The sequence below is a fragment of the Cervus canadensis genome, chromosome 10 (assembly GCF_019320065.1).
Source record: "Cervus canadensis isolate Bull #8, Minnesota chromosome 10, ASM1932006v1, whole genome shotgun sequence".
Classification (NCBI taxonomy): domain Eukaryota; kingdom Metazoa; phylum Chordata; class Mammalia; order Artiodactyla; family Cervidae; genus Cervus; species Cervus canadensis.
Window position 1 is genome coordinate 72,293,260 of NC_057395.1, and position 9,658 is coordinate 72,302,917.

The 9,658-nt window shown below is 44.7% G+C and overlaps 1 protein-coding gene across 1 annotated transcript; it reads right to left on the reverse strand.

Moving 5' to 3' along the window:
• Nucleotides 1-390: 390 nt before the first annotated feature.
• LOC122448932 (trophoblast Kunitz domain protein 1-like) lies at nucleotides 391-9,121 on the reverse strand. Its single transcript, XM_043480589.1, has 5 exons — nucleotides 9,022-9,121; nucleotides 6,577-6,660; nucleotides 5,285-5,356; nucleotides 3,956-4,069; nucleotides 391-590 (listed from the first exon to the last, which is right to left on the reverse strand). The coding sequence occupies exons 1-5, from the start codon at nucleotides 9,119-9,121 to the stop codon at nucleotides 391-393; spliced, it is 570 nt and encodes a 189-aa protein (XP_043336524.1).
• Nucleotides 9,122-9,658: the final 537 nt, after the last annotated feature.

A 9,658-nucleotide genomic window follows, 5' to 3' on the forward strand; every position in this document is an offset into this window, starting at 1 on the left:
GTAGCCCCAGACCTGGACACTGGTCATCTTGACAGATCCTAGATTTTCCAAAAAACACAGAACCAGAGTCCTCATGACCTGAACGGCCTACAAGAAAGAAGTGAACTTTCCAAGCCTAGGTGGGGTGCTCAGGAGCATGGCAGACCTGCCCTGGAGGATGGCTGAGTCAGAGTTCCCATCTAAGAAAAGGGAGCATGTGATCAGGCTGAGATGACCACAAAGAGGCATCAGGGGTTGACCTTCTGCCATTCTCTCCCTGGAGACCTCGCTCAGTGTGGGTTTCACAGGACACTGCAGGCTCCCCTCCTGTGCAGGGTGACTGGCGTGTGGCCCCCTGAGCTCCGCCTCTTTCCCCAGCCCTTCCCCTCCTCCGGTGCCCTGCCCCCCGTCTTACCACAGGGACTGTGCCTTTGGATGGCAGGTCTTCCTGCAGTCCCCCAGTGTTAGGAAGTTGTTTTTGTTCCCTCTGATGCCGCCGTATGTAAACGGCTCACAGTGACCGGTCTTGGCGTTGTAGAAGTACCTGCGCATCGAGGCCTTGCCGATACCTACTACTTTAGGCTTCAGGCAGAAGTCAGGCCTAGAATCTGCTGGAATGAGAGGGGCAATTGTCAGTTATGTGGACGGTCATCACAGCTCCATACAAGGACAACAACTAGAACCACTAGTGTGTTTGGAATAGAGAATCTTAGGGTTGTGGGCGATGGTCAAATTGAAAAGCCCATTTGAAAACTTCCTTTTTCGAACTAATTATGATTGTTGCTAGGGGTGACGTGATATAGTAATCATGTACAAATGTATATCTCCTCATGAAGTCTTATAAGAAAATTTGGCATAATGCCTTTGAATAGCCTTAAAACTTCTATAGGACTTCCCTGGTGATCCCGTGGCTAAGAATCTACCTTCTAATGCATCAGTCCAAGGTTCAATCCTTTGTCAGGGAACTAAAGTCCCAAACGCTGTAGACACTAAGTCAACAGGCCATAACTGCTAAGCCTGGGACCCACAACTAATAACCAGCCCACCCAAATAAATACATAAATGCTCAAAAAAGAAAAAAAATTCCACAACTGTGCAACAACAAAAGGACAAAGGTAAAAAATATTCCCTATATGTCAATAATTACTGGGTCTGGATACCTGAGTTTTATAATATTATTAATATTCTCTGTGTTATGTGTATGGTAAAAGCTTTCCATTGTTAATAAAAATTGTGAAGGAATCATGCTATAATGGAAAAAGGCATGAAGAAAACATAACACTGTGTTTACTTCAGTTACCTCATGGGGATTCTATAAATGAATATTGATACTATATATTGTGTATATAAGGAGAAATATACATATTTGTTTTTTCATCATTTTCCTGACAATGAGCCTAAAAATCTTGGTATTTCTTTTGTGATGAGAACAGTAAAAGTGTCTTTTGGTATGTGAAGTGGTTGAGTTTGGAAAGACTCTAATGAGACCAGAATGGGCTCTGATTGCACAGGAAGGGACTGCCTACAGGAGGGTGGGCACTTTCATTCCTACCCTTCCCCTGATCTTCTATCCACTGCTCCTCTCCTTTGCTCAACCTCAGGGAGGGTAATGGAACCATCTATTGAACAGTCTCCAATGGCTAATGATTTAATGCATCATGACTAGGTAATGAAGCCTCCATAGAAACTTCAACGGAGCAAGACATTCATGTTATTCAAGAGACCTGGGATCCACCCAGGGAACAACATAGATACACACTCGGTGAGAGCTAGTTGCAGCACGCTGCTTGCTGGGGCTCTGTCTCTGCTCTTTACCCCCTTGAGGCCACTCTCTGAACTGCAGCCTGAAGGATTCTGTTATTCTGTCCTTTCTTCACATGGCTCCATCACGACCAATCCTTCAGTGAGTCCCTTTTTCTCTGAGAGTCAAATTCTGATTCTTAAAAAGTCCTACAAGCGTCCTCACGACCTGCTCCTATGGCCTCTGTGCCTCCTCCCCTTCCACTCCTTTTCCCTCATATAAACCCTCTCGTATCCAGCTACCCTGGTCCCTCCTGCTGCTCAGACACAAACAGGCACCTTATTTCTGCAGTTCTGCTCAGGGCCTCCTTATCACAGAAGGTTTCCTTCACCTTGTAGAGAAAAAGGACAGCATCCTTTCTCTGCCTCGCTCTCTATCTTCAAGAAACTGATAACCTACCATAGCATTTCTCCCCTTTGCTATTTTTGTCACCTTCCAAGAAGGCAAATTATTTTGCCATGTTTTTTTGATAGCTGTGTCCCCATCCCCAAGAATAGTGCTTTATAGGGACTTCCTAACTCCCATTTTCATTCTCTCCACAAGTGCAAGGTCATCAAATAGAATGGGTATAATTGATTTCCTTTTAGTACAAAATCACCTTGATGATGGGGCACATCAACATAAAGGTCAATCTCCCTCTAACATTCAGTCCCCAGAGAGCATAATAAAATAGTCTGTCCTAAAAAAAAAAAAAAAAAAAGTCTGTCCTGGTAATCATTAACCCTGAAGCCTCTGAACCCAAATATTTATGGATTTTTAAGGAGGTTTTCAATAGATAGCCACTTTGACTGAATTAGCAGCCATTGCTGATTGATCTCGAAGAGCCTGCCTCTCTCCCCAGAGGGGCTGGCAAGAAAGTGGTGAAATTTCCAACCTCTAAACAGGTGTTTGAGTTTTTTGGCAGACAACCCAAAACCTGAAGTTTCCTGGGTTGCTTTCCCTGAGTGGTCTCATGATCTACCAAAGAAAGTAAGTTCCAAGAGTTTCAGGATGTCTGGACCATGAACCAGGACAAAGATCAAATATGGATCAAATATATGAGTAATAAAATGGTAGTCAAAAGAGGACAAGTGAAAGGGCCTGGAGACTTTACTCATATTTTCTCAGCCTAAATCCCACGAGACAAACCACACAGGGCTGTGTTTTTGCACTCCTGAAGTTGATCTGCTCAATGGTCCCACGTCTTTCTGCTTATTTTAATAATAGAAGTATAATCATTATTTGAGCCCTCAGTATGTTTTCTTGCAAGGATAAACTTCTTCAGATTAACTCATTGGTGGAAAATGGGCAAAATTGGTCATGAAATGTGAACAGATTCTTTATATTCATGAGTGGTAAACTGTTCAGAGAACTCATGTAGCATTTTCCCCGTTCACATGAGGAAACTGCAGATGACTTGCCCCAGGACACAAGCATGTGGTGGCAGGGTCAGGACAAGTAACTATGATGTCACAACCCATCGATTACAATACCTGATTCTACCAGGAGTTCAGAAAATACAGCTTACTTTTAAGAGTTTCTGGATGCGGTGTCCTAATTTTATTGCTTCCCTGTCCCAAGCTTCATCTAAGCTCCCACGTCACAGGGCGGAGTGAGCTTGGGTTAAACCTTGACAGCAAATATGTGGTGTCTCTACCAACATCAACCGATTCCCCAGACACCTGCTGGGCGTCCCCCAGTCAATTGACGCCTGATATGAAATCCGTGCAGTTAGTGCAGATCCCACAGGTCTCAAGACTGTCCTCACTTTAGTGCCAGTCATGTGTTCCCTTGTTACTCACACTTGTGACCAAACGGCTAAAATGTGGAGGTTCCATGACCCCACTTCCAAGTTTAACAACTGAATGGAACTGATGACAAAACTTAGGAAAACCCTTACTGTTCTCAGATGAATATACCTGAAAAATTCACAAATAGTGAAATGGAGGAGATGTGTAGGGCAAAGGGGGAGTGGAGGTGTGTGGAGCCTCCGTGCCTCAATGAGCACAGCGCCCTCACATCACGTACTTGTGCTCACCACCCGGGAAACTCTCTGAATTTTAATATCTTTACATTTTTTGAGATTTCAAGAAATAGGCTTATTGATTGAATCACTGGCCACTGGCCATTGGCCAGTGGTGACTGATCTCAGTCTCAGTGCCCTTTCCTCTCCCCAGAGGTACAGAAAGAGAAAACCTTTGTTCTTCTCATTGAGTATTAAGTGTTGAGTATTGAGTGTTGAGTATTGGGTGTTGGGAACTCCTCTAACTGTATGGTTCTTGAGGTGTGCCCTGGAAACCACCACGTGACCTATGAAGGAAAGTAAATTTCAAGAGTTTCAGGAGGCCTGGTCCATGAAACAGGATAAGGATCAAACATGGATAAGATAATAACAGTCAAAAAAAGACAAGGGAAAGGGCCTGGAGACTTAAGCAATATTGTATCAGTCTTGGTCCCACAGCCTCCCACACAAGGGTTGTGTTTCTTGCTCTCTCTGCAGTTGCTCTCCTCCATGGTTCCACATCTTTTGATTAGTTTTAATAATAGAGGAATAACCATTATTTGATAAAGAAATATTTTTACTTGTCCAAAGCAAGTAGGCAGAGAAATTTTTTTCAGATTAATACACCATAGTGGAAAATGGACAAATCTGGCCATGAAATGTGAGTAAACTATTTACATACATGATTCATCATCTGTTCAAAGAACTCATGTAACATGTTTTCCCTGTTCAGATGAGGAAACTGCAGATGACTTGCCCCAGGACACAGTCACGTGGGTAATAGGGTCAGGATAAGATACTGTGAGGTCACAACCCATCTGATACACTGCCTGATTCTACCAGGAACTTGAAAGTACAGATAACTGGTAAGTGTTTCTGGTGCAGTGTCCTACTTTCCCTACTCACCTCTCCCCAAGCCTCATGTGAGCCCTCAAATCACAAGGGAAGGCGAGTCTGTGTTTTTCCCTGAAGCGGAATACGTGGTTTCTGCACTAACACCATCTGATTCCCAACACCCAATGGGAGAACCACAGTTAACTGACTTCTGACACAAAATCTGTGGAGTTTGGGCCGATGCCACAGGTTGAGGGATCTAGATTGTCCTCTCTTCAGATGCCAGCCAAGTGGTCTTGAGTCACTCATGCTTCTGACCAAGTGACTAAAAATGAGAGTTTCCGTGACCCCAACTCCATGCACAATAATCAGTAGAACCGGTAACTGATCTCAGGAAAACTCCAATTGTTCTCAATCAATGTACAGGATAAAATTCAGAAAGAATGAAATGGAGGAGCTCTGTAGGGCAAAGGGGGAGTGGAGATGTGCGAAGCCTCCATGTCCTGGTTAGATGAGCACCCTCATATAACCTCCTTTTGTTACCGTCCTGAACGCTCTCTCAATGCCAATATTAATGAATTCTTATTGAGGTTTCACTAAATAGGCATGTTGATCAAATCGTTGGCCAGTGGTAACTGATCTCAATCTCAGTGCCCTCCCTTTTCCCCATAGAAGCAGAAAGTTCAAACCTTTCTTTCTCTTATGTATTGCTTTAGCCACTTCATTTGCTAAACCGGATCCTGCTTTGATAATCTTGGCACCTATGAAAGACAAAAATTCCACAATTTTCAGGAGTCTTAGACCATGAACTGGGACAAGGTTCAAATATGGATAATAAAATGATAGTCAAAAGTGGACAAGGCAAAAGGCCTGGAGACTTTGCTAACATTAAATCAGCTTTGTCCCAGGAGCCAGCCACACAGGGCTGTGTTTCATGCTTCCCCTGCAATTGCTCTGCTCAGTGATCCCAGGTCTTTGTGATTTATTATTACAGTAGAGGGATAATCATTATCTGACACATAAATATTCTTTCTCACCCCAAAGCAGTAGGTAGAAATATCTTTTCAAATGAACATATCCTGGTGGAAAATGAGCAAAACTGGCCATGAAATGTAAATAAACTCTTTATATTTATGACTGGTAATATGATCAAAGAATCCATGTAACAGATATCTGCTGTTCAGATGAGGGAACCACAGATGATTTTCCCCAGGACACATGGCATGTGGGTGGCAGAGTCAGGACAAGATACTGCCCTGTCACAATCCATTTGATACACTACCCTGTTCTCCCAGGAACTCTGAAAATATCTATAAACGCTGAGAGCTTCTGGGTGCAGTGTCCTACTTTCATTACTCCCCTGTCCCCAGGACTCACCCGAGCTCCTAAAACTCAGGGAGAGTGAGCCTGGGTTTCCCTGACACCAAATCTGTGGTGTCTCTAGAAACAACTTGCAATTCCTCCAAACACCCACTGCGTGTCCAACAAGGCAATTTAATTCTGATAGAAATCCGGGGAGTTAGTACAGATTCTGCATATTGAGGGCTCAAACTTTCCTCAGCTCAGATGATAGCCATCTTGTCCCAATTCACTCATGATTTGACAAAGTGTCTAAAACTGGGAAGTTCCATTACCCTACCTCAGTGTTCAATAACGCAATAGATCTGACGACCAAACTCAGGAAGACCACTCTCAATAGGGATCTCACGTTATCATAAAGGATAAATCTTGGCACAGCAATGTGAGTGAGATGTGCAGGGCAAAGTGGAAGTGGAGGTGTGGGGAGCCTCCATGTCCTAGAGAACACGGGACCCTCACATCACCACCATGTGTTACCACCCCAAATTCTCTCTGAATCACATATTTAGGGATTCTTATTGAGGTTTCACTGAACAGGCATTTTGATTGAATCATTGGCCAGTGGTGCCTGTTCTCAATCTCAGTGCCCTCTCCTCTCCCCAGAGTTGCAGAAAGTTCCCACCTTTAGACACACCATCGATGATATTTTTAATCAGATCTTTTGTTGAATGCTTCTCACGTCCCTGTCTATGGCTTGTCTCCAGACCTATGAAAGACAGTAAATTCAGAGAGTTTCAGGAGACCTGGGCCATGAACCAAGGCAAACATCAAATATGGAGAATAAAAGAATAGTCAACAGTGGACAAGGCAGGATACAAATGTGTATAGTAAAGTAATAGTCAAAAGGGGACAAGGGAAAGGGCCTGGAGACTTTACTAATACTGAATCAACCTTGGTCCCAGAAGGCAGCCACACAGGGCTGTGTTTCTTGTTTTGTCTGCAGTGGCTCTGCTCATTCATCCCAGGTCTTTCTGATTATTTTTCATAAATAAAGGAACACTCATTATTTGACACCCAAATATTCTTTCTTGCCCAGGACCAGTAGGTAGACAAATTATTTTCAGATGAATTAACACACCCCTGTTAAAAATCACAAAGTTCACCACCTGCAAAGAGTTGAAATGTGTTTCACATCTTTATATTCATGACTGGTAATCTAGTCAAACCAGTCAGTCCGAAAGGAAGTCAACCCTGAATATTCATAAGAAAGGGTAATGCTGAAGCTGAAGCTCCAATACTGTGGCCACCTGCTACAAAGAACTGATTCACTGGAAAAGACCCCGATGCTGGGAAAGATTGATTGAAGGCAGGAGGAGAAGGGGATGGCAGAGGATGAGATGGTTGGATGGCATCACTGACTCAATGGACATGAGTTTGAGCAAGCTCCGGGAGATGGTGATGGACAGGGAAACCTGGTGTGCTGCAGTCCATGGGGTCGCAAAGAGTTGGACACAACTGAGCAACTGAAGGAAAACAACAAATCTGTTCAAAAACCCCTGTAACGTGTATCCCCTGTTCAGATGAGAAAATTGCAGATGAGTTGCCCAGGAAACATGGCATGTGGGCGGCAGGGCCAGGACAAGATACTGTCACGTACAACACATTGGATACACTGCCTGATTCTGCCAGGAACTCTGAAAATACAGATAACCGAGAACAATTTCTGGGTGCCATGTGTACTTTTGTTGCTCCCCACTTTTGGAGCATCACTTGAGCCCCAAGATCATAGGGGAGAGTGAGTCTAGGTTTCCCTAACACCAAATATGTGGTGCCTCTACCAATAGAAACCAATTCCCAAACAGCCACTGGGTGCCCAGCAAGAAATTCACTTCTGTTTCAAATCCATGGAGTTACTGCAGATTCTGCAGGTTGAGTGCTCAAGACTCTCCTCAGTTCAGATGCCAGCCATGATGTCCTGAGTCACTCATGCTTGTGACCAAATGGCTAAAATCAGGGCCTCTATGACCCCACCTTCAAATTCAACTACTGAACAGAATTGGCAGCTGACCCTAGGAAAACCCTTGCTTGCTATTCCCAGATTAATATGCAAAATAAAACTCAAGGTAGCTCAAGGGAGGAGACGTGCAGGGCAAAGGGGGAGTGGAGGTATACCCAGGCCCCATGCTCTAGTGAGCATAGGACTTTCACAGCATCTTCCTGTGTCCACCATCCTGCAAGCTCTCTGGACCCAGTAGTTATGTACTTCTTTCCAGGCATGTTGGTTGGATTATCTGCCATTGGTGATTGATCTCACTCTCAGTTCCCTCCCCTGTCCTCTGAGATGCTGGAGTGAGAGGTGGTGAAATCTGTACCCTTTAAATGGGTGTTTGAGGTTTCTTGAAGACCAGCCCCATCTTGAAGGTATCTTGAGTCACCTTTAGTGACTCATCTCATAACCTCAAGTCTCTCACCTCAAGTCAGAAAGTTTCAAGAGGTTTAAGAGGCCTTGGCCAAGTCATGAGAAGGATCAAATATGGATCTTTTTATTACTACACTATAGTGAGGTTCAGGGACAATGCAGGGACCAAGAATAGAGAGTCTCACAAATGGGGTTCATAATCTGGTAGATTTAGGTGGGATATATATATATATATACATACATATATATATATATATATATATATTTAGTATATTTCCTCATGAGAGTCATAATGTCAGTGGAGTTCAAAGCTTGCAACTTCAGCATTCCCTGGTAGTCCAGTAGTTAAGAATCCATCTGCCAATGCAGGGAACAAGGATTGGTCCCTGGTTTGGGAAGATTCCACGTGTCTCATTGCAACTAAGCAGGTGAACCACAACTACTGAACCCAGATGCCTCAAGCCCCGGCTCTGCAACCACCATGAGAAGCCCACACACCACAACCAGGGTAGCCCTTGTAACTAGACAATGTCATCGCATAGCCAGCGAGTCCAAGGCAGCAAAACCAAACAAACAAAAATCCTGCCCAACATGACAAGAGAAATCCAGAAAGGGTTGGCAGCACCCACCCCACACCTGCCCTGCCCCTTTCCATAGACTTCCATCATTTCCCTCCAGTCTGTAGAGGAGAGGTAAGGCTGGACCTACCTTCATCCTGGATATGGTGTATATTCAGCGGGGTGCTGTCCACCAGGATAACTAGGAGGAAGAGAAGGGCTGTGGAGAGGCAGAGCCGGTTCATCTTCATGGCCTTGCAGGAGGGCTCCTGAGGATGCTGGGGATGCACTGAGCTTTAATATCCTGGCTGAGGGGTGGGGTCAGGTGATGGGGAGGGGAGTGGGCAAGGGGAGGAGCTGGGTCAGTCCTGTTTATTGCATAATCTCTCTACAAAATTATTGCCTCTGGCTTCTCTCTGCAGGGGCCTAAAGTCCAGTAAAAATACTTCACAGATTTGACTCTCCCTGTGGGTCTCCTGTAAACAGAGATAGTGATTCTAATATGTCCACTCAGGGAGCGTCCCCGGGCCTAGAGCAGCACATGGCACATGATGGACGGTCAGTGAGTGGATGCGACAAATCACAGGACCTACAAATGAATAGCAGTGTGTCAGCCCACGTCCTCCTTTCAGCCTCCTGCACGTATCACCTCACCTGGACCTCAGTGCCCTGACCCCCTCACCTAGCTCAGATGACAGGTGTGACACAGGTCACCTTCCTGCAACACTGTCACAGCTTCTCCGCTGGATGGACACTTACTCTTGACCAGACACTGGTCCAGGGAGGAA